This window comes from Diabrotica undecimpunctata, chromosome 2, assembly GCF_040954645.1.
Source record: "Diabrotica undecimpunctata isolate CICGRU chromosome 2, icDiaUnde3, whole genome shotgun sequence".
Taxonomy (NCBI): domain Eukaryota; kingdom Metazoa; phylum Arthropoda; class Insecta; order Coleoptera; family Chrysomelidae; genus Diabrotica; species Diabrotica undecimpunctata.
In genome coordinates, this window is record NC_092804.1 from 12,318,119 (window position 1) to 12,344,517 (window position 26,399).

At 32.3% G+C, this 26,399-nt stretch overlaps 2 protein-coding genes across 3 annotated transcripts in view; both read right to left on the reverse strand.

Moving 5' to 3' along the window:
• Nucleotides 1-14,500, reverse strand: part of LOC140434195 (oxysterol-binding protein-related protein 9) — a 249,344-nt gene extending 234,844 nt beyond the window's left edge. Inside the window, exon 1 of one of the 2 annotated variants that reach the window (XM_072522278.1) lies at nucleotides 14,324-14,500. In XM_072522278.1, the coding sequence (XP_072378379.1) occupies nucleotides 14,324-14,422 (99 nt within the window). In that variant the 5' untranslated portion in view covers nucleotides 14,423-14,500. The remainder of the gene's footprint in view (nucleotides 1-14,323) is intronic. The other variant, XM_072522279.1, reaches the window with a different exon arrangement.
• A 2,530-nt stretch (nucleotides 14,501-17,030) lies between these two features.
• LOC140433616 (uncharacterized) overlaps nucleotides 17,031-26,399 on the reverse strand; it is a 36,197-nt gene continuing 26,828 nt past the window's right edge. Inside the window, 1 exon segment of the mRNA XM_072521599.1 lies at nucleotides 17,031-25,452. Coding sequence (XP_072377700.1) covers nucleotides 25,300-25,452 — 153 coding nt within the window. The 3' untranslated portion in view covers nucleotides 17,031-25,299.

Here is a 26,399-nt window from a genome sequence, read left to right on the forward strand (position 1 = left end):
AAAATTTTACAAAATGTAATGTCTATTGAAATTTTATCTTTAAAACTAAATTTTAAATTTTTCATCCCTAAATTTGATCCCCAATTGCAATTACATCGTTGTTGCCTCAGTTATTTTGTGGCAACAATGACGTAATTGCATTTGGGGATCAAATTTAGGGATGAAAAATTAAGAATTGTGGCTAAGTATAACTGCAATACTAATTCATTATGATTCATTGCACAAAGAGATATTAAGTAAAATAATTTTATATTTTTGGCTCTCCTGAAATGTTACACTTTTGTAGTCGCCATTGTTCCACCGGGACAGCGATATAAACTGAATTAAGCTCTGGGACAATTGTCAAAATAAAAATAAACAAAAATCGTCTCAAAAGTTTTTGATTAGTATCTTAGCGAAGCAGCTATCCTGTAGCCGGCGTAGATTATAATGAAATTTTTTGTTTTAGAAAATTTCAAAATTTCAATCACAATGGGGCACTTTTCAGACTGAAAATACGAACAAATCTCGGTTAAGTTTTTCATTCGAAATTGAACATTAATCTGAGCGCCACCCTAAAACAAACGGCAGTTTATACCAAGTAGGGAAACTCCGATTAAAATTTTTGAATATTGTTGGCCAAGATATTAATCAGTCCTTTAATTTCAACGACAAAGAAAAATGTTCAAATTATCGAGATATTCAATTTAATTAGTGTCAAATTATCGAGAGTCAACTGTACTTCTATGCGAAATAGTCCAGGAAATGAAGCTTTTCACCTCGCAATTTTTTCGTCCTGCGTGGATTGACTTGAAATTTTAACAGAAGGTAGGTAATAGCCTAAGGATCAAAATCTATATCGAACCAAAGTGCGCCAAAGCCTTGGGGGTGGTTGCCACCCCATCTCGAGGGTGAAAATTTTTTTACGTTTTAACCACAGGTTTCGATTAAAAAAGTGATTCTAAACAAAAAATGTTCTACACATTTTTTTTGTAAAACTGATATTTTTCAAGTTATTCGCGATTGAAAGTAACAACTTTTAGACGAAAAAATCGACGTTTTTAATCGATTTTTCGCGAATAACTCGAAAATGGTGCATTTTATCAAAAAAATTGTAGAGAACAAATTTGTAGCTTTTAAAAAGACAAATACAATTCATTTTTTAAAATGTTTTTGCGATATAATAGGAACCGAAATACGGCCTATCAATGTTTAGCGGTTTTCTTCAAATGCCAAATTTGAAAGATTCAAAGTCAAATATCGGGAAAATGATGCATTTTTGGAAGAAAACTCATAGAACCTTTTTTAAAGAGCATAAATAGACCTATCATAAAAACAAAGACTCTAGCTCAAAAATTGAGTGAGTTATGATGAAAATAAGGTCAATACCTCATTTTTTTACGAAAAAATCGATGAAAACAACCCCCTAACCACCCCCATAATTAAAATCGATCTTCACCCTTCTGCAATTCTCTTTGTACATGTATTGTTAATACGTCCAAGAAGTTTGACCCATTTAAAATGCTTAGTTTTAGAAAAAGTACAGCTTAAAGCGAGAAACGATTTACAATTTCATATTTTTTACCCTTCTTTTTTTAAATATCCCCGAAATAACTGAATATATGAAAAAAATAAAAATGTACTAAATTGTAGCTTTTTTAATGACTAAAATTTTCCTTTATTTAGATTTGTTGTACAATGAATATTTGGCGAGATATAGCCGTTTAAAGCATCGATTTACGATCAAGCACCATCTTTTTCGAGCCCTTTAAACTCACCTCATTTAAAAACCAAGGGTTCCAAAAAGATTTAATTCACAGATCCTTGTAGCTCTTAAAAACCTTTACAAAATCGTTTTTGAAGAAACACTTTATTGTTAAAAATGAAGGAAATACGTTAAAAAAACCAATTAATTTTTTGAAATATGGTACCCAGATAGTTCAAAATTAATAGCTTTTTCCCATGCTTTTACTGGCTGTGATACTGTATCTGCTTTTTACAATAAAGGTAAAAAAAATTTTTTGATATTCTTCAAAAAAGACCGGACATGAGGGAACATGCCGAAATTTTTTACAGTAGTACTGCTAAGCTTGAAGATATTTTAGATGCTGGCAGATACTGTGCAATAATGTTGTACGGAATTGTTAAAGACACGCAGCTTACCAAGTTAAAAAAAAATAAAAGATTTGGAAGCTTTTCTCGAGCAGATGCGGTACGAACAGTTCATCAAAGCTAAAACGAAAAACTGTGCGGTTAAGCTATCATCCCTTCTGCCCACTGTTGATGCCTTAGATGAGCATTCAAAAAGATGCTATTACCAAATTCAACAGTGGCTTGACAATGAAAATATCAGAGCAACAGATTGGGGATGGTATTCCAAAGATGGTTTGTTATTACCCGTACGCATGAACAAACAACCTGCACCCGATGAACTTTTGAAAATTATTTTTTGCCAATGCAAAAAAGGATGCGGCGTTTCATGTGGGTGCAGAAAAGTTGGTTTATAGTGTAAATCTACTTGTTTTGGGTGCTCAGGTGAAGGGTGCAATAATAGTCCACCAATAATTGAAGAAGATGAGGATGACATAGATCACGATGAAGATGTAATTGATGACGAATAAAATTAATATTATAATTGTTTTACCTATAAATGTAAATATTTTCAACTATTTATGTAAATGTATAAGAATATATGGTGCCTTTTTATGTTGATAAATTTTTTTGTATTTAATTCTACTTTTTTCAATTTATATCTATTAAATTAGTTTATAAAAACTGCAATGTTGTAAAGGGTGATTTTCAAAAGTTGAAAAGTTGCAAAATTTTGTCAAAAAATTGTTTTCACCTATAGCACTCATAACAATTGATTTTTAAGGGTTGAAAATTTATGAAATTGTATTTTAGAGTATAAAAAAATCACTATTTAACTAATCCAAACCAAATTTCACTCATCTTAAGATTTGTAATGTTATTTTACAATTTTTGAAAATTAGGGGTAGTTTTCACCCCTAAGAACAATCAGGGTTCATCTGCATGACATAAACTATAAAGCAGAGGGTGAGTTGAGCTTAAATCCAAATTTTTATCCAAATCGATCGAAGGCGAAATCATTTTTTTAGAATTAGTAATTTTTTTACATTAATCTCTAACAAGGGTTGCCTTTTAAGGGTTGAAATATGATGGAACTCTATTCAAAAGTATAAAATAATCATTATTGAAGTAATTCAAACCAAATCTTACCCATATTCAGGTTTAATATGTTATTTTATAATTTTTGACAATTAGGGGTAGTTTTCACCCCTAAAACCCTTCAGCGTACTTCGGTTCGATATAGGTTTTGATCCTTGGGCTATCACCTACCTTCTGTTAAAATTTCAACTCAATCCATGCAGGACGAAAAAATTGCGAGGTTTTAACTTTTTTCGAGCTTCATTTCCTGAACTAAAAGCTTCTGCTATTTGTGTTAATGCTGATTGTCAAGAAATTTGCTACATATTATCAAACACTAAAGAATGCATTATTTCACTTCTCTATTTTTGTAGTCGAGGCGTAACTAAAAACCAGTTGAACGTTGGACAAAGTTGGTGATAATCGCACAATCGCAGTTTAGTTTCAGTTTCAGATATATAATCACAGGTTAATGTACTTATATATACGATATTCTTTTTTTATTTAACGGACACCGGAAATTACTGGCGATTTAAACTTATTACTCGTGATAAAATCGAGTAAATGTGCAGCAAATATCAATTGATAAATATTTTTTAAAAATTTCAAATAGGAAATGTAACATTCTCGTGATATTAAAATATAATATCAACGATGGATAATTTAAAAAGAATGTGAAGATATTATTTAAGCCTTAAATCGACAAACATTTTGGTTTTGGACGACTGTGTAACTATGACAAAATGTAGTTTTATAGAAGTTTTATACGTGTTAATCTTCTTCTTGTAGTGCCTATCTGTTTCGGATGTTGGTGGCCATCATGGCAATCTGTATTTTGCAAAAACTACTGCTATGAAAAGGTTTGTGGTTGTTGTGTTGAACCACATACGTAGATTTTTCTGCCAGGAAATCCTTCGCCTTCCTGGTCGTCGTTTTCCTTCTACTTTTCCTTGTAGAATTAAATGCAGCAACCCATTTCTTTCGCTGTTCCTCATGATGTGACCGAGGTATTCGGTTTTGGCTGTTTTTATTGTGGTTAAGAACTCTTTTCCTTTTTGCTTTCTGAATAAAACGTCATGGTTAGTAACGTGGTCGGTATAGGATATCTTCAAGATTCGACGATAAAGCCACATTTTGAAAGCCTCAATTTTCTTGCAGGTAGCGTCTGTGAGAGTCCTCGACTCAACTTTGTACAACAGTAAAGGAAAGATATAACATCGTAGTAACCTGATTTTATGGGTACCTACTTATAAATCGTGGCATTTGAATAGCTTAGCCATTTTTGAAACGCAGATCTTACTTTATCTATCCTATATTGTATTTCTAGGAAATAATCCCAATTTTTGTTGACAATCGTACCAAGGTAAGTATATGTTTTTATTCTTTCTATTGGTTGACTATTCACACTGATTCTTTTAATTTGCTGTTCTTTCTTAGAGATCATCATACATTTTGTTTTCTTAACGTTCAGTGAAAGTCCATATCTCTGACTCACTTCTGTAATTCTATTCATTAACCCTTAACCAACGTGGTGAATTTATTTTACACAAACGACGACGTGGTAGACTCCCTGGGACTCCATGTTGTCAAACTGACAATTTGTGTTCTGAATGTTATATTAGAGTTATTGAAAGTTAAAAAGACAATTAAAAAAAGCATATTTATTATAAAAAATTGAACAATACAAAATAATACCAACTTATAGGAAAATAAAAATTGAATGAACCGAAAAATCTGCTATCAGCGTTTGCGACGATAAAAAAAAATTATTATTAAAAAAATTATTTTATATAAACATTTTTTTTTTCAAAAACACGTTTTTAAAACTATATTGAATACTAAAATAATATTTTTCATACAAAACGTTTTTCTAAAAAAATGTGCAAGTCCTGAAAATTGGCCAGTTGATCACATTTCTTCTCGCTTATTTACACATTTTTTTGCTACATTGCAAACAGATCGGTTGTTTACACTGTATACACAGAAAACTTGTCTTCCTTTTCAATTTTGGGTTAGATAAATAGCAGTACTTCCTAGCGTTCCTGGGTAAGGTATCTGTATGATCGTCATTTTCGGTTGGATTTATTCTTAGCACCTTTTGAATGCTGAGTCTTAATTCTCTGGGAAGACGTTGGTTAATTTCTCGTTCTCGAAGAAGTGATTCATATAGTTGCTGTGCCAAAATCTTCAGAAACTCTAATCTTGTATATTTTGTTCTCTTGGCACAATCCAGGTGAATAATATATGCATTTAATGCACTCATATTGATTATTCTAAAAAATATGGCCATCGGCCAGCGCCTGGTTCTTCGACTGCACGAGTATTTTGTGCATTTTTCGTCTACTGAATCTACGCCTGCTTTTGTATTGTTATAAAAGGCATTTATTTCCGGTAACCCAGTTTCGATACCATCTTCTTTCGTGTGCTGGAGCGAGGATATTAAAAGCACAGCCCTATTTTTCTTTGACACTCGAGAGATTATAGCTTTAGTTTTTGTAAATCCGTATAAAGTTGAGTTTACAGATCTTAATCTAGATGGTAGGAACTCTTTAGGAACTTTCCTCTTATTCCTTTTCATAGTGCCAACATATGTTAAATTATTATTTAATAAAACATCTACAAGTTCCACTGATGTGTACCAGTTGTCGCCTGTAATTTTTCTATTACTTACAAAGATCGGCTTGCAAAGGCGAACCAGTGCTTGGGAGGGAATAGAGAGCTTTTTTCTTCTGCAGTCAAATCCTTTAATGCATCAGATCCTTTTCCAGAATATATATAAGTGTTGTATACATAGTGGGTGCAAGTATCTGCTAAACATTGAATCTTTATTCCATACCTTTCGGATTTACTAGGTATATACATTTTAAGTCGATCGGATTAGCCAAGCGGGCTGGGCGGCTGGCTTCCCCTTCGCTTCAATACGAGAGATGTCAGTTCAATCCCCGGCTCGGTGTACAGAAAACAAAAAGGCTAACGCAGCAGTTTAAAATTCTAAAATGAATCTGAGGTGATACTCCTCCATAGATCCCTACCGGAAGGGCGTCGAACGCCTAAATACCGGGTATATATATACATTTTAAACCTACATCGCCCTCGAAAACCGACTAGCATTTCATCGACTGTAGTATTAGCACCTAGTACATAAAAATTTTGAGAATTTTGGTTGAATATCTTTAAAATGTGGGAAATTGCGGCAGCTAGATCAGTTTTAGCTCGATTCGCTCTTTCTTCTCGTTTATCAAATTGTAGGCATATTAGCAGTACAGCAAATCTACGTGCTGAGAATGCCATTCTAAATATTTCTCTCCCCGTACCATTAGTAGCAAACAGTGCGTTGATGTCTTCATGGTTAGACTTGAAGACTGATGTCAATAACAGAAAGCCCAAAAATCCATTGATCTCTGTATTATTGGTGTCTCTAAATTCTGTGCGGTTGTGATTTCCGTCCTTGTCGCGATATTCCCTCAGTTTAACATTTGTGTAATATACAACAATGTTAACAACTTCTCTAGAAAAAATTTTAAGCCACGCCACCACTGGTTCCATCTGTGTCAAAGATCCTTTGATAGTAGGCAATCTCAATAAATTAGAAGCAGGTGTTCTAACATTGCGAGTAGGTTCAACTGATGCCCATTTGTACCTATTTTTTCCATAAAAGTATCGTCTGTTTGGATCTACTTCATTCATTGAATCTTCATCAGACTCCCGACTTTCGTCCGATTGACCATCGTTAGTATCGCTAGCATAAAATTCGCTCTCAGAATTATGGTCACTCAAAATTGGTTCTTCGTGTTTACTGTTTGGCGTGTCGTCGTGCCATCGCCCAACAATTTCTTCAAAATTAGCATCGTCTGGATGTACACTTTTTTTACTTTTAGAAACCGCCATTAAAATAAAACTACGTCGTAGAGTCCCTCGGACTCTAATGTGTTCTATTCGATAACTTCTACTCGCGACAACTGATCGCGATTTCGCATAAACATAACGGAGATCTCCCTACTACCTGAAGGTACTGTACGAGACCACTCGTTTGGATCAATAATGGGAAAAATATGAAGCGTTGTTTGAACTGCGGAGTCCGAGGGACTCCACGACGTCGGTTAAGAGTTAATTCCTGGAGGGCTTCATAACTGTCAGTGAATACCACCATATCATCCGCATATCTGATGTTATTAATACATTCTCCGTTAATTCGAATACCGACTTAAACATCCTTTACTGCTTCTTGAGATTTCCTCAGAGTACATGTTGAACAGCAAGAATGATAGTATACATCCCTATCGGACCTTAAGTTTAATTTTGATATTATCGGATTCTCCTGCCTCTGTACGGATAGACGATGATTCCATTAAATATTGCTAATAATCAGTTTGTCGTATTTTATTGTATCCAACGCTTTATGGTAATCAATGAAGCATGCATTCGCAATTTACATCTCTACATCGTTGAAATAGCAATTGCATGCTAAAGAGAACCTCTCTCGTACCCACTGTGTTCCAAAAACCAAACTGTATCGGATGATTTTTTCTTCGCGTAGTGTATATCTCCTTTGATGTATGATTTTTAGAAATAACTTTTAAGCTGATAGTCCGGAAATCATTGCCGGATACGGATTTTGTTTTCTTTGGTAGAGCAATAAACGTTGACTTCAGTCCGCATTACTCCGTTTAAGTCATTGAATATTTTTGTTAGTCGTTGAGTATCTTCGGTGTTAAATAGCTTTATGAGTTCAGCATAATATGCATTGTCGGGTTCAGGAGCTTTGCCATCTTTTAGTTGTGATATTGCTTTTTCCACTTCATCTGATGTAATTGGTAAGTGATCATTACATGTAGGACGGAGGTTGTTGTTGTACGTGTTAATGGCTTATTTTATTTTTTATTCATTAAAAAATCACATCCTTTAATTCATTCGATAGATAAGTTGCTACCTACCTTTCAGTGTTTTTTACCCTTCCTCTTTTCTTCTTGCAGATATCTCTATGTGATTACGGTTCTAACAATAGCTACATGAATATTTTATACAGTAATAAACCACAATGAATTATAACTAATACAAATTTAATTTGTTCTAGTTTTTTTACGTTTCGATTTAAAACCCATAAATATATGGTCCTTTCAATAAATCCTGAGTATTCTTGTCTTGTGACATAGTCAATATTTCCTATAGGCATTCGATTTTAGAGACTTTCGTAACTATCTTGGAATATTACCGCATCATCCTCATATCTGACATTAATATACCTGCATCTATAACACTGAGGACAAGAGCGAAACTCTGCTTTAATCTCATTAGGCAAGTAGATGAACATGAAATACTGCGACACACAAATTGTATAACAATTTGTACTTAGGTTCTACTTACGCTCAACTTCACTTCTGGATTTGTGCCGTTGGTTGCTTTATATTTTCTATGGGTGAACACTACCCCTATTTATAGTATTTATAGTATAATTGAAAATTAAAGCGGGTTATTGATTCAAATGATCTTTTATTGAAGTAATTGAATATCAATTAATATTAAACAACATAGATTAGTTATAATTAAAATTCAATGTCATTGAATACCTTGTCTTTACTGATTTGCAGGGAAATTTGGATTTAATATACTAATTACCCTCCACTTTAATATTAGACTTTTGCCGTTAGCTGATTTTTAATTTTTAGGGGTGAAAACGACCCTCATTAGAAAAGAATCATATAATTGTAAATCAAACATTTTGGAATTATTTAATTATACAATGACATTAAATTTAGATTCCTTTACTTTTTTTAACTTGTTACCACATAATTTCTACCTTTATAGAAACCACCCCTTGCGAAGAAATTCGAATAGTAGTGGTATTTTTTTTTTTCATTGAAACTATAAATACTATAATTTTTTAATCAAAATGTTTATGATGATGAAGTATTCAACTTGTCATCTGATTATTATTATTACTGACTAAATTCAAAATATTTAAATATTCAAATTTGGCGCAACTTTACTTTGTTGTTTAAATAATTAGACAGGATCCAACTTGTAAATACACAATACATTTTGGAGACTTTGGAGATTCCCGTTCTCCTCCGCCAATCCTCCCGGTCCAAGACATGCTCCTCCTCCAAACCTCTCTATTCCATCGCTCTTCTAATTCCTTCATTCCATGAGCGTCGAGGTCAACTTTTTTTTCTTCTTCCAGGTGGCTTCCATCTGTGAAGTTTTTGGGGCCAACGTTCGTCAGGCATTCTCAATAGGTGTCCAAACCATTTTAAACCTCTCCTTTCTATTCTGTCAATGACCGTTTCTGTAGCATTCATGTTATTTCTAATAGATCCATTGGTCTTCCTTGTCAGCCTTGATGTTCTAGCACTTCTTCTCAAATAATCCATTTCAACTGCAAACAATCTTCTCTTCAGATCTGCATTAATTGTCCATACTTCAGAGCCATAAAAGAACTGATTCAACCATGATTTGCTCTATTCTTTTTTTGTTGCTTTTGATAATGTTGCGCTCTCACCATAAGGAGTTCAGACATCCTACAATTTTACGTCCCTAATTATTTCGGTGTTTAATTTCGGTTTCTCCCAAGCCGTTCTTATAAATGAGAGCTCCTAAATATTTAAATTTTACCACTTGTTTGATTTCCACGTCCTCGTCTATCAATACTTCAAATCTTGCATCTGAATTGATAACTAAATAATATTCTGTTTTTTTCATGCTGACTTGTAACCCCCACTTTACATATTCTCTGCATAGACGCTATATCATAAATTCTAGATCATAAGAATCTTGAGCTAGGACGACTTGGTGATCCGCAAAGTGGCAGTGGTTTTTCCATTTTGGAGGGCTGTCTTAATATATAAATTAAACAGTAAGAGTGACATACTGAATCCTTGTCTTAGTCCTTTAGTTACTTTTATTGGCTCTGATAGTCTATTTCCGATATTTAGGTAAGTAATATTATCCCTGTATACTTCTGTGATTATTCCTAAAAGGTATGGACTAATGCCGAATTGTTGTAAAGCTTGCACAGAATTTAAGTCTTGGAACTGTATCATACGCCTTTTCTAGGTCGATTAAGGCTAGATGTACTTCGGTACCAACCGCTATTCTTTTTTCTATTAATTGTTGGAGTATAAATAAGTTAGTATGCAGCCATTTATAACAATCGAAAACCAGTCATCAACAACGAAAAATATAATAAACAGAAACGATTCTTTTCTGACAAAAATCAAATAGCAAAATAAATTATCAATCACGTTTTCTCCAATTAAACAAAATTAAAACATTGTAATTGTTAATATAATAAGAATTTAATTCGAATAAGTTTAATGTTTTGTAATGTTCAAAATTTAATGGATTAACCTCATGTAAGTTTTTGTGCTTGTATATATATTTTTTATAATCATATATTTGCATTTGCTTATTAATTAATAATTTACTACCAGTTTGTTTAAACTAGATTATAATATTTAGTTTAGTGTGTCTATTTATTACCCTCATATCTATATATAATGTTTTCAGATATATTTAGATCGAATATAATAGATTCCTTGAACATTATTCATGCCTAATGCACTGAATGAAAGTAACTGTTTATTGCAGGTGGCATCCAGTTGTTGAATTCAGAATGTTTTATTAATAAATCAAATGGAATAAATGCAACATATTTTAAACAGAAACAAATTCACTTTCATTCATCATAGAGACAATAGAGTTAAAAGCAAACCAAGATGTCATAGTGAAAATTTTGTTGATATTAATTACTTATTCATTAAAATAAATACTGAGTTGTCAAATTATGTAATGTATGAAAGACTTTTGTAATTTGAAATACCATTAGTTCATCAATTGGCAAATTCCACTCATCTCTCCATTCTCATTCTAGTTGTCTTTATCACTATAGTGGGGTCAGCTTCCCAAATTACATTTCTCCAAGTTTCTCTCTTGGGTCATATCAGTATGAAACCCCTTTACTGACATATCTGCCTACACATCTCCTACTGGTCTTCTTTGGTGTACTCTCTTAATTCCCCCAGGAACCCACATATCAGCAATTCTTCATATTGGGTGATTAACATCTCAACGTTGAACATCTCCAACACCATATCTAATGTTCATAAACCTTCAGGAAAGACCAGTTCACTTTCTAGAAACTCACTCCATCTTAACAGTTACCATGACCAGTGAAAATTCAAGTAAAATGATATAAGCGGTAGTTGAAGATGAAAATGTTAGTATATGAACTGATCAGTGTAGAAAGTAGTAAAAGATCCAGAGAAAGATCTTGATTACGATTGTCAGACCCAATAAAGAGAACATTACTGGTTACTCATTCTTAGAAGAAAAACAACATGCAGAAGGATGAATGGACAGTAAAAACAATGGAATGGTATAAAGTTACTACATGGTTACAAGTGATACAGGACAGATCAGGATTTATCAACTGGGATGCCATAGTAAGACGGACCAAAGACAGAGACATATCTCATTTTATATGCTTAAACACATTTAAACCAGCTAAATGAACTTGTAACTACAGCCCCCAGCCCTCACCTGCATTCCGTGTCAAATGATTGAAGAAATGCTTGTTTGGTAGCTACAAGAATTTCTACATAGTCTTCTACAAATTCCATAATCAGGTAAATCTCAAGATCAAGACTGAACTATAAGTGAGCAAATACTTCAAGTGGAGTAATTCAATGTACTTCAATAAAACAGAATTAATTACTAGATCTTCTAGAAGAGAAGATTGTTGGCAGTTGAAATGGATTATGTGAGAAGAAGTGCTAGAACATCAAGGCTGGAAAGGAAGACTAATGAATCTATAAAAAATAACATGAATGCTACAGAACCGGTCAAAATAGAAAGGAGAGGTTTAAAATGGTTTGGACACCTATTGAGAAAGCCTGATGAACGTTGGCCCCAAAAACTTCACAGATGGAAGCCCCCTGGAAGAAGAAAAAGAGGTAGACCTCGACACTCATGGAATGAAGGAATTAGAAGAGATTTATGGAATCGAGAGGTTTGGAGGAGTAGCATGCCTTGGACCGGGAGGATTGGCTGTCTCCAAAATGTATTGTATTTACAAGTTGGATCCTGTAATATATATAGTGTTTTATACAAGTAATTACAGCAATACTCCACTACTGTTGCTAGTCATCCAAGTCTCTAGATCATACAGTCGAATAGGATGTATGTGGCATGTTAATAGTTGTACTTCTAATTTTATAGTTAAATCTTTGGTTGAAGAATATCCATAAACTACATCGTAAAGAAGGGAGTGAGAGGGACTTTGCTTATTAGTATAGTCTATGACAGGAGGGAGGAGACATGAGTGCACATACAACGTCATTTTCTAATATAATTATAATATAATTTTTACTAGGTCTTATGATACATTCATAAATACAGTTTTATAGTTAATTTTAAAAAATCCAGAAATAAAATTGAATTATTAAAATAATATATTGAAAAGGGGGTCATGAGTTGTAATTGCTATGTTGACATGTGGTACAGTCTCGACTGTAAACAACTGTTTATGGCAAAGAAGAGGAGGGTTATTAAAAAGTCAACATTTTTTACGACTTAGTTTATGGATGTTTACTTGGTTAAAAAAGGTGCTTCTCATTTTCTCAATTCTTATTTTTATTTCTTTTGTGACTGCTCTTTTCACTACTAGGGTATTTTTTCTTATTTTGGGTGTTACTCTTTGTAAGTGGTTGAGATTTTCTGCAACCATTGTGGTATTGTCAGCATAGCTACTTAATATTATTAATTAGAATTATAATTATATTTAGAGTATACATCAGATAGTGCTGGTGACACAATACTATCTTGTCCATCTTGCCATTTTAATGCTTATTTTCCTGTTAATCTTCCTCTGTATTATATGGTTACACTTTCGTTATAGGTTGGTAATTATTTGTATATCTCTAAAATCTAAACTTTCATCTTGAGGAATTTGTGTATAAATGGTTCATGTATCACTCTGTCACATGCTTTAGTATATATTTGTCAAAAATCATTTGTATGTAATCAGAGAAAAATAGAAATACAGTAAATAGGTAAGTTATGATTACGAGACTGTTGTACTTCATAATATATGAAATAATAAGTTGCTAGTAAATAGATATATTTCCAGATCTAAAAAAAATCAGTAATTTATAGAATATATACCAACTTCATTAAGTCATCAACATCATCCATTGAAAAACAAAAAAGAACTTAATAAAACTATGAATTTACTTTCACAAATGAAATATTACAATTTGTTTCACTATCCTGACTTCAATAACGAAGCTAACATTTTCAGAAATTGGATATAAAGAAATTGACCTTTACGAAATTAGATGTATCCAAAGAAATTCTGTTTGGGAAGTAAACCCCACAAAAATGCAAATATTTTTATTAAGTGATAAAATTAGCAATTTGCAAAGATACTTGACAATTGCACAACTTTATTTTCAATATCATAGTTTTGACAAAACTAAAGTTAACTATAACTACCAGTAAACATTACTTTTAACATGTATGATAAATATAAAAGTTTCAATAACAAATTCTGTATTCAGGTATTTAAATCCTATAATCTACACATTTGTTTACCATCCTAAAGTCCTAAAAATGATGGAACTTTGTTTAATTTACTAGTATGGAAGTAAACAATTATATTTACATCAAAGCCAAAGTCCATAAAATTTAAACATGACTTTGCAATTAAGTTCCAGCAACTTTCCAAAAATCACGATTTGCAAGTCCTCTAGAATCTAGATTGATATTTTGAGCTAAATTGACTATATTAAAATCCTCTCATTGTCACGCCACTGTCACAGAGCTGTTAAGTCAAATGCAAGATAATAATGTTTATTAAACAATCCTAACGGGTTCAGCATCAGTAAAACCAATTAGGTATGATCTGTTAAATTACATCAACTAGTTACACCCACTTCTCACATATTGTATCATCTTAAAAACTGGTCAAAACAATTAAAACACAACCGAATTATGCGGTAATAACTTTGAATGATATTTGGTTTTGTCGATGTAATAAAGATTATCAATCAACTGGCGTTATCAGACATTAAGTAAACAAGTTTTTCTACGGTAAACATACCTTTTCTGGATATAATTCAATATCAAATTGTTACAACTTGGGTTAAGGTAAAAGCAAAAGATTGAAATCGTGACTTACGGTATAGTACGACAGCAGGCCGGAGTTATCGTCTAGCACAAACCATCTATATTGCCACCCCTTCATAACATTAGTCCATTTACTTAGAGACCCTTCCATTGCCACAAAATTTATGAAAAATCACACAAATTCATACAAGGTACACTGACATTACGATGATTGTTTAGTCACTAATTTGACATTTCCATTCCACAACATTGACACTTGCGCGTTAGAACCGCAGTGGCTACAACCAGTAATACATTTAAGAGTATAATGGATTATCTGTGTGTCAGGTAAAAAACTTTCAAGAAGATCCATTTATTAGATAATGTTTTTTTAATGTTGTTTTGTAATTTTATTATTTGTTTATACCGGGTGGTGAATCGCCAAACGAGCCATAGGAAACTTAATGGGAAATTCTAAATTGTTGAATTCCTGCTTCCCTAATTATTTTACATCAAAAGTTATAAAAAACTTTTTATAGAGGAGTGAAATCTGCATTAAAAACAAGTGTTAAAGTTGTTCTACGAATTAAGCCTACTCCAAAATTTTGCAAAAATATACTATATTTTTCAGGCCACCCCTTAAAGTCAGGCCACAGGCGGTACAAGAATGTGTATGACATGTTGTGTTTGATCATATTGATGTTTCTGATATTTGACAATATTTGAATTGTCAATATTTTTATTTTATGATTAAATTATAAACAACAAATTTTGTTGATGAAATGTACTCAGTTCACGAAAAATCGCGATGTTATATTCAGGCAATAGTGCGACCACTGCCAGATATTTATTTAATGTAAGATACTATAATACACTCCAATTCAATTTTAGGTTATACAACAATTCACAGAATTTCAATATAGTTTTACTGTGATCCTTCCTAAAAATAATTTATGATAATTTCTAAACATAAAACTGTAACAAATTTTCAAACAATAAGCCATTTTGTACTAAGCAGTGGCGTTATTTTTGCACACTCTTCAATAATTCGCATTTTTAATTTTAATGCTTCTATCTTCTATATCTGTAAATTTTTGGTCAGAATTAATTTTTGATTTCAGATGCCCCCAGATAAAATCATCGTTTGATGCAACAAACCTACAACTGCTGTTCATACATTTATTTAATTTTGATTTTCTAAATTTCTTGGTACCTCAGCAATATTTTTTGTACATGTACAATTAGAAATCACGGTCCCAGTATTTTAAAAATTTTGTAAAATCCTTTGAATTGTTGAATGACTTGGAATTGGTTTATTGCGATATCTTTTAGGTTTATATAAATGCGTTCGTTTGTCTCCTCCCCTTTTCTCACATGGAAGATTACTTTCCTCTCTATGATTGTTCATTATACTTCCGAGTCGGCCCCATGTGATTATCAAGGCATTAGTGAAAGTCTTTTGGCAAATGGGCAACTTTCCATCTGGACCTTTTATGAAACACTTGCATGTAGTCGTCTTATTACGATTGACTCCAGTTTTTGGACGACGTCTGCGAACAAGGTTTAACTCTAGGAATTGCAGTATAAAGGGGTCTTGTTTAACTTTCTTTATTTTTATGAAAAGCTTTATAAAATGCCATCACATCCGCAATATTGAGTTTTGTGCACTGGTAGGCTCTCCCGTCGTGCTTGCATGTTGGCATTTTAGGCGCCTTAATTCATATTCTATTTTAGATATCTAGTAATTATATGTAAATCATTTTTTAAATATAAAAAATTATAAACGTTCCCTACATTTTAAGAAAACTGCCAAGCATGTTGCACTCACGACAGATGACATTTTTTCTTCTATATAGATCTAAACATATACTAACCTCAGCCGTTTTCTCACATTTCTCGCCAATTTCTCTGGCTGTGCGACTCTTTTTCTACACTTTGCAGGCGTTAATGCTTTTGGTGTTGTCTCCATTTATTACTAAATTGCAAAAACTCCAGAGAATAATGCTCCTTTTCTCAGCTTTGACACTAGTATGACCACCATCTTAAAAATCATCGACCACGTGATACAATCTAGCGCTCTGATTGGTGCAAAGGGATATTGGTTGTTTTGAAACCTACACGACCTTGGAGAATGGTCGTTTTTAAACAACAACAAATTTTCTCCATTTAATTTTAATGGGAGTTTGGTAGTTATGTTACGAAATTTATGCATAGCTGGATGCGTCTTTTTACAAGGAATCCAGTGGCGTATTCAGGTCAGATTGTCCAAAGAGTGGAGATTGGTTGTTTTGCAAGTAGAGGTCTCAATTATAACATGACTCAGGAATCTGGACAATCACGAAAAAACTGACAACGCAAAATAAGGAAAAAAAATACAAGGACGTACAGTTGGTAGAAGAACTGAACAATATCGAATTAGAACAAAAGAAGAATTAAAAAGTATATTTAACCAACCAAGCATAATCAACTAGAGAAAAGCCCAGAGAGTAAGGTGGACAGGAGGGTCCATGAAAAACGCTTAAGCAGATATGGGGGAAGAACCTAATCGGCAAGTGACTGTTAGGTAAGCCTAGATTCGGATGGAGGAATAACATTTTAAAAAGTTTAAAATATCATCGGAATACAAGATTGAAGAGAAGATATGAAAGACCGTCGTAAATAAACAATTTTTATGTGTTCTTTGATGGAGTGTGGCTAAAACTAGAGAACCTTCAGTTTTATATGACACTCCTAAAGCTATGTAAGTACATAGTGATGTAAAAAACAATAAAACTTCTAAATGTTAAATTCATATTTTTATTATAAAAATAATATAATTGTATATTTTACACTGTACAAGTAACCTTGTCAGATCACGCATTTAAACCTCATCAAATATTTTTATTGCAAATAACACAATAATAATACAAGCATTACCTTTTCTACCAGTAGCGCAACTGATAAAACTAAGAGCACATTTTTTAATAACATTTTTATCAAATAATAGTAAACATACTTAAAAAAATTTTTCACTTCAATAACAGAACACTGATAAACATTTATTTCTTTTAATCTTTGTGATCTTAAGTTAATAGTTTATTGTTGGTAGACATAAATGAATGGTATATAAAATAAAGCAGTAATAAGTAGGAAAAAAAATAAGTAAAAAACAAATACAAGAATTAAAAGGTGGACATTAAATGGAAGAAGAGATCAAGAAAAAGTACTTATTGTAACTAAAAGAAACTACCATGTTCTTTATTATAAGCATCAAATAATATTTAATAAAAGAAATGTGGAAGAAGAATTTTTAGTTAAACAATATTAATATCTAACTAACCATTTTGGGGAAGAGTTGGCAAATAAATGATTGAAAATGCATACATGGTTTGGTATGATCATTACTTACTGTTCAGTACTACCAATATTTGAAAGCGAAAGTTTCTAAAAATATCTAGAAACCTTTTCTAATATCTAAATATATTTAAATATACAAAAAAACCAAACATTCTATAGTCTGCGTCTAAGATTTTCATTTTTGTACTAAAAAATAAAGCTCTTAGTTATATGGATGTGCTAATTATCGAAATTATAATTTATCCTATAGAAAATTTATTTTGGAGATTCTACAATTTGAACTTCTAAAATACTTTTTAAGATCCAAAACAATTAGAAATTAAACCCAAAATATTGTTTGTTGCCTAACTTACAAGCATTACTGTAAAGGCCTACCATACACATTCATGTATACTTGAGCAGTATACATGCACAAGTTTATTGCACAAGTATACTGGAACGTGTGTTGGGCAATACTTGCACAAGTACGTTAACTTTACAAGCGACATGAGACTTGTGGAAATTTTGGAATTTTTGCTTGTGTATATCAGACTTGAGCAAGTGTAATTGAGCGTGTGTGTGAAAGACTTGTACAAGTTTGAAACAGTTGAGTTTTGACCACTCGTGTAGATGGACGATATTGTTGTTTCCGCTAGACTGGTGAAAAACGAGTTTGGTTATGACGAGTCACATGAAAAATTGACATCGAGAATATCTCGAAGAATTTATTTCGATTTACGAACAGGGGCCCATGCCTGTGGTCCGTAAAAAGCAAAGAGTACCACGATAGGGAAAAAAGGCGGCATATAAAAAACTGATACAAAAATTAAAGGAAATCGACCCAAAAGCAGATCGTGATGCAGTTGTTAAAAAAATTAACGCCTTCCGAACTAATTATAGAAAGGAGAAAAAAAAAAGTAGACACTTCGATAAAGTCTGGAGCCGGCACCGACGAAATAAATACGCCCAGTTTATGGTACTTTGGTATGTTCGAGTTTTTGGGAGACATTCGTCTTCAAACTTGAAATAAAATGCTGAAAGTATCAAATATTTGTGTATTTTGAATATTATTAAAAAAGGGTGTTTGAAATTTCGTATTTAAAAAAATTAAATGACCTTTGACCCATTATATTGTAGCATTTTTAAATTCTTTGGTATATATTGAAATCACCCCGTATATGTTAAACCACCGAAAAAGTATTTCAATCCTTTTTGCGTCGACGAGTTGATAATAAACACATTTTTAAAGTTTGTTTGTATATCACAGATGCATATTTCCTCGGTATTCTTTCATCGTTAAGCCGCCTAATATTGCGAGTTAAATAAATATTACCGTTTATATGTTTTGTTTATACCAAGTTGGGCCAATGAATTTTAAAGACAATAACATCACTCTCGGTAAGGCCGGCCGCTGTTAAAAGCGTGTTTAGTTTTATTGGAGTCCGAATTTCTCTTTAAATTCGTAATCTTTTTGTTTTCCTTTTTTTGTCATGGAAATATAGTATAACGTTAAATGTGTAGTATTGAGCAGTTAATAGTTACAGTTTAAGTGAGGTTTGGAAGAATCGTTGAACAGTCAAGACGCTGTGAGTGTCGGCGTCAAATACCGAGAAATTTGTTGAAAAAAGTGAATTATGCTCAACGTAATGTGTCAATTTTGAACGAGTAATCACTGTGTTTTATTTTTCATGTCGTCTCTCATCTGAGATATTTGTAAAACGGCGTTTAAAACAACTTTAAAAGATAACCACATGTTTCCATTTTGTCCAGCAGATTCCATCCTCGTTTTGTTTGTCCTGGTTGTCATCCCAGGCTTTTTCGCAGTTTGGAGATGAATTTGTTCGTGTGGCGGTGAATCTAACTCCAGTTCAACCCCCAGAAATTTTTGTAAGTCCAGTTCCTAACCCCAGAAATTTTTGTGAAATCCAGGTAACTTTTGTGTTCGATTTTTAAAGGAAAAATAAACATTTTCTAATAATAATTGCTTTCATAACAATTTAAAAAATTGTAATAATTAAAATTGTAGATCTTAGGGTGTGGCTTAGCTGATATTTTAATTTATTTATGTATAACCATTTTGTTTATTTCTTTTAACTAACTCTCTAAACCATTTTTTGTGTTTTTAGGAAGGAAGAACCTTTTCTTTCATCCAGCAGGAAGATTCTTCAAAGCGGCTTTTTTTGAAGTATCCCTTTTGTTTAATTTTTGTAGTTACCCCATTTCAGTTCCCTTGTCATTCACTTATCCACGAACCAGTTCTCCAAATAAGCCCTGAGTGACCGATCGTTAAAGTTTCGGTTTCTTTTGCTTGTCCTATCTCTAGCCCCGTAATTTCTGTCCCCAATTTTTAACCCCCCATAGTAATACCCTATGTGGTAGGCAAAATAATCGTTACAGTATTACTTCCTCTAGTGTCAGCAATGTTCAGTCAACATACATGTACAGCAATGCTACAAGTGAACCTGTGGAGTTTCTATCTGCGAATAGTGCGTCTCCATCGTCATTTACAGCTGAGACGATCATCTGTGAAAATGATTCCACTGAGAAATCTAACACCTCCGTTGCTTCTTTTAGGTATATCTAATTTTACTAATTTGTAGTTTACTCAAATAAATTTTTTTACTACAGTTTTACTAATGTCAATTTAAATTGTTTTATTTTTTTTACCTTTAAATCATTTTTCAGCACTTGAGATAGTACAGGACACGTCTCAGAAATGATGTGGCCTAATGCTTGGGGTGAGATTCTGGTTGAAAATTTTAAATTTCGTAACTACTTCCAGTTGTAAGAAATCGTAAGGTTACCGTTAGTCTTTTGTGAAGACTTCTATAGTTTCTCGCATAATAGTGTCTCCTTTTTGAATTAAAGTAGTTACAAGTGATAATAACTACAAATAAGTTGCTTCGTCCATTCGTAAATAATTATGCCAATCACGTGGGTACACTTTCAATTCATTTAACAGATTCGTATGTGCACAGATTTCTCTTTTCTTTAGCCACCCCTTACACCAACGATGACATGGTTCATGTTTAAACTCACGCACTTGTGCATGTATACTTGTACGTGTGTTGTCGACCCATATATTCGGCATACTTGCACAATAAACTTGTGCATGTATACTGCTCAGTATACATTAATGTGTATCGGGGCCTTAAAGCATTACATAAGAGTGAATTTTAAATAAATGAAAGAATAATACCACAATAGGCCATATAAATAATATACCAGACAAGTATACACAACAAAAATCGCCCAGAATATGCACATTTACATTGCTTAATATTGGTCTGAGTTATTGCATTTATGTTAAGTCTGGAAGCTATCAGAGGATCACAATGGATGGCTTGGTTAAAGTGGTATTTCGTCGAACCTCGTATATTCAATTGCGAATAATTAATCGTGTAGTAAAAGTATAGTAAAAGTTTTAGAATTGATATGATAGAGAACAGAAGAAAGTGGAGGGGGTGTGGAAGTTCTGCACACGTTTTCTACCTGTGGGTACAAGTGGGTAGAACTTCCATAATACTATTTGGCACGGGTCGGATGCTAACCATATGAATATTTTTCATATGGTTATCACCACAGAGTATTAAAAATATCATGGACCAAAATATGAAATTTTGAAACAAACAGGAAAATATTCAAGGAATAAAATCTTTTGGCCGAAGGCAGTTGAAGAATCTTCATGATTCGTATCAATGCAGATCTCCGGCCAGTGATGGCAAATCTCCGTAGGGAGAGGGCACTCTAAGAAGAAGAAGTCTGTTAAAAAACCATTAAATCAATAAGCATTACAGTAATTTCAGATTATATAATTAAGAGACCTTACCGTACCATAAGAAACAACAAATTTAAAACGAACAATGGCATCTTCTGTAGTAGACTTTCCATCTTAGCTGTACGTTTTATTTTATGAATTAAGGACACATTGTACATTTTTGCAGATTTTAAAAGAATTTCTTATTCCTAATCCATGTATTAAAAGTTTGTTAGAAAAAAATGTTAAAACGAGAAATAATTAACTGGTTAGATTTTTTTCTTTAGGAATACGTGAGGAAGTCTTGGAAAGAGTGACTCATGAATTTATCAATAGGCTTGCACAGTGTCAGAAGGTGAACGGCGAGCATTTCAAATATTTAAAGTGAATTTGTTAAATTATTATTCTCACTGGTCTTAGTAAATAAATTTAGCTTGATCTATTTTTTGTTTAAGTATTTTTTTTTGTAGCAAACTTGGTATGTATGAATTGTATCAATGAAATTTTGTGAATATATGTAGGAATAGAAAGTTCTTTTAAAACATGTAAAAATATGCAGGGTACCTCATTTAAATTAAAAAAGTTGAGGGTATTTCCGATGAAACTATAGTGTATTTTTATGTATGAGAGAGTAATAAAACAATAAATTATGTATGCAAATCCCTAAACTGTTGATACGGGTGACTCAATGAAAAACAGATATTTGTCAACAAGTTTACAGAAGTATATAGGAAAACAATTTTAAATTGACTATGACCACCAGGTATAAAGGTTGGAGCAGAATAGAATACAATAGTTGTGAGGGTTACTAATCCCTAAATAAGGTTGCCAGTGTCGGAGTGATGGAGGTTAACAGGTACTAATGAATTTGCAAGAAATGTAAGTAGTTTCTTTTATTGGTTATATATAACCAATAAAAGTTTAATAAGTACCTATCTATTTGCAAAATAAAGTTTAATTCTTTAGATAAAAGAAAACGTTTTATTTTATCTGAAATGAGTGCATTCCACGAAGTAAGGGTTTCAACAATCAAACATTTAATTCTTTAATTCCAGGAATCTACGACAGTAATTGACTAGATAATTACCTTCTAAACTTATTCCACAGAAAATGTGATAGTGGGTTTTTCCATTTTGTAGGAAGGTCCAAGTGGCGTATTCAAAATTCTTAACAGTTCACTAAAAGTAGGTACTTCAGTTGCAAGTGCAGTTTATTGTGTATACTAGTGTTATGGAAAATTTGGAAGTGCCGTGTAAACGCCGAAAAATTGGTCCTTTAACAGTTAATGAAAAAACATTAATATTTAATTGTTTTAAATCATTTACAGACAAACGTTTATGTGAAAGTGTTGATGAGACCGTTGAGTTAGTTAGCAGTACACTTGGTGTTGGGAAATCTACGATTTACAGAGTTATTAAAGAAGAGAAATGTGGTAGTTTTCAAATGCCACGTAATGCTCCAGGGAAACCAAAATTTCAAATAGAATATCATTTTAAAGAAGGACTTCGACGGAAAGTGCATGAATTCTTCTTTAGACAAGAATTTCCAACATTGGATAAAGTTCTTGTCTCAGTTCGAGATGATAAGGATTACCCAGAAATGAGTCGAAGTACGTTATGGAAACTTTTAAAAGAAATAGGCTTCCGCTGGAAAAAGAATCCCAGAAAGTCTATTTTATTAGAAAGAAGCGATATTGTCATATGGAGAAGACATTTTCTAAGAACCATAAAGGAAATGAGAAACCAAAAAAGAAAAATATTTTATCTTGATGAAACATGGATCAACGAGGGTCATACACCAAATAAATTTTGGCAGGATGAAACTGTTACAAGTCAAAGGCACGCTTTTGTAAATAACTTATCTACTGGTTTAAACCCACCATCAGGAAAGGGACGCAGGCTGATAATAGTACACATTGGCAGTTCAGACGGTTTTGTTGAAGGTGGTTTATTAACTTTTGAATCAACTCGTACCGGTGACTACCATGAAGACATGAACGCTGATGTCTTTCAAGAATGGTTCGAACAAATGATAGATCTTCATCCTAAGAACTGTGTAATAGTAATGGATAATGCAAGTTATCACTACAGACTTATAGAAGGACTGCCCACAACCAAGTGGTTAAAAAAAGACTTGCAGAATTGGCTGAGTTCAAAAAATATTACGTACCATCCCGGATCTATAAGAAAGGAACTTTATTCGTTGTGTGCCCTTCATAAAGAAAAATTTTAAAAATACGAAATTGATGAAATTGCCAAAAATCGTGGAATGACAGTACTTAGATTCCCACCATATCATTGTGAATTAAACCCGATTGAACTGGTATGGGCACAGATAAAGAGTGAAGTTTCAAGAAAAAATACCACTTTTAAAATTCATGATGTTAAACAGTTGTTTTTGGAGGCCGTAAAAATAATGTAAAACCTGAAAACTGGGAAAAGGCAGTAAATCACACTATTAAAGAAGAGGAAAAAATGTGGAAGCTGGACAATATTACTGATAAAATGATCGAGCCAGTTATTATAAATCTTGGTTCTGAAAGTTCATTTTCTGAATCTGATTTGGATTTGTAACAAATAGCTGTAAGTTTTATATTAATATTTTTATTCATCTATTTAACATACCTTAGACGGTTTTAAAAACTCTTTTTCTCTTTTGTAATTTTTAAAAATTAAAAAAAAATGTGAACTTTTTAAAACCCTTTTTAATGTAGGCCAGTCAGTTCTAATATAGTGTGTGATAAAAGAGGTCACTTTTGTTTACATACACATAACACTTATAATTCATTTATTTTTTACAATTATTCAAAGTAATTTTTCAATTAATCTTGAGCACGCCCATGGAGTGGTCGGAGGTACCAGTTAAAATTATGCTAATTACTCTCTCGTTCATAAAAATAAACTATAGCAGTAGATAATAGTAACAAAAGATATGGCATAAGATGCGTTATATGTCTGTGTAGTTGCATGCTAAGTTTCATAAATATGGTCTTTTGCGTTTCAAAGATATGTACTTGGTTCTGTATTTTATCCATCGAGCAAAAAGACAAAAGAGGGAATGTAAAGGTAGTGGGGGCAAAATATTGTTAGACATGAAATGCCATCTTGAGAGGTCACATTAAACAAGGAAAGAGAGTTCCTTGTTTAAGAAATCAAATTTAGTTGGGTTATGTTATTGTTGATGTTATTGTTTGTCCCAACTGTCACATGAAAGATTATTTGTATTTTCTATTGAAGTTTTTTAACAATTGTTTCACATTTTAGACTATTATTGTTATTATTTAATTAAAACTTTATTATGTTCTAGTGTTAAAAAAAGTGTATTATGTATTAATATTATGTAATATTAATATTATGTAATATAACAAATAAATAGATAAATTAGAACCCCTACACCACTGTATGATTATTGTGAAGTGTCATGAAATTTAAATTTGGCGCATTCGCATTTCCGGATATGTCCGCCATCAGAGGCCACTTTTTTGGTCTCCTTTTCATAACGATTAGATTCCCTCTTTTGTCTTTTTGCTCGATGATTTTATCCCAACCCTACATATTATTGTGTTGCATTATAAAACAAAAAAATTTATTATAGACAGTATTAACTATAAAATAAAATGCTTGTAAATTTTAATCTTTGTATTTTTCATTAGTTCAAATAGTTTGAATCTCTCAATATATAGGCAGTGCCCAAACCGTTGAAAGAAACTTGCGATAAAAGAATTGACCAATTATTTGATAAGTATAGAACCGTTTTCTTCTTTCTATTAAGATCATAAAGTGAAGTTTTAGTATTTGTTTTAATTTAAAACTATCCACAACATCTACAAAGCCCAGAACCAGTATTCTTGAAGAAAAATATTACTCTTTTAAAGAAAATGGCACTAATATCTAATTTCTTCTTATCACAAGCCTCTTTATACTGCTTTTAAACATATAATATATGTACAATACTTTTCGACCAGTCTTTTCTATAATTTAACTTTGAGAAATGGAGTTAGCTTGATGGGTATTACTGGATGAAAATGACAAGTCTTTAATGGGGCGCCCAGAGATATCAACGAACGTTTCTATATTCTGCGATGCTTGCGTTTCCATGTCCTCTTCTTGTAGAGGATCAATTATTGGCACCTAAAACAAGTAATTATGTATTTATAGAAGACTAACTTAGATAATGCAGACTTTATAACGGTAGAACATAAATTTGTAACAGTCAGTATAAATGTAGTTAACGTGATATTGTATCTTTAAATAAAAAAAATGCCTTATTCTTATTCTCGAAATAACAAATAAATAATTTTAATGTAAATTTACATTGTGGGAAATTTTAATCTGCCTGAGGTTCAGTGATCTAATGCTGATATTCATATCGTCAACGTGTTCTTAATTTAAAATTGAAGATATTTTCTTCATCTTTTAAAATCCTTCCTTTTTTGTAATATATCTTTAAGTTTTGCTAATACTATCTGACCATTTTGTCCAGGGATACGTTCCATCTTTTTTTCAAAACTGTTGACTTTTTGGATCTACTCAACTAATAACATTTGCTGTTTCTCCAGAGATTGTTTTTATTGCTATATTTTATTATATACGTGCATAGATATGAGCAAAAATATTGACAAATAAAGATTAGCACTAATGTCGATATAATTAATATTTTTTGACAGGCTTTTATAAATTATGTTTTGAAGAATAGAATCATATAAAAATTATGTCAAATGCCAAAATTATAAGAATATATATCGAGCATGCTGAAGAAGAGTGTTACAACTCAAAATTCTCTGTTTTCGAGATTTATGCAGTAATCAACCGAAAAAGTAGTCTACTTTTCTGAGAAAAATGCTTGCGAGATTGCGACATGCAACGTGGTAACGTCAATGGTTTTGACAGACACCTGTGAACGAGAGTGTTACAATATGGTGGAACCGAATGTTCATGTGGAATTATCGCCGCTGATGAGAAATAACATTATATTTCGTTTTAAAATATTTCAAGTGATTGTGCTCTTTCTGGAATAGAGTAGAGAATTTAGAGTAGAGTATTTTATACTCTACTCTTTCTGGAATAGTGTTATAAGT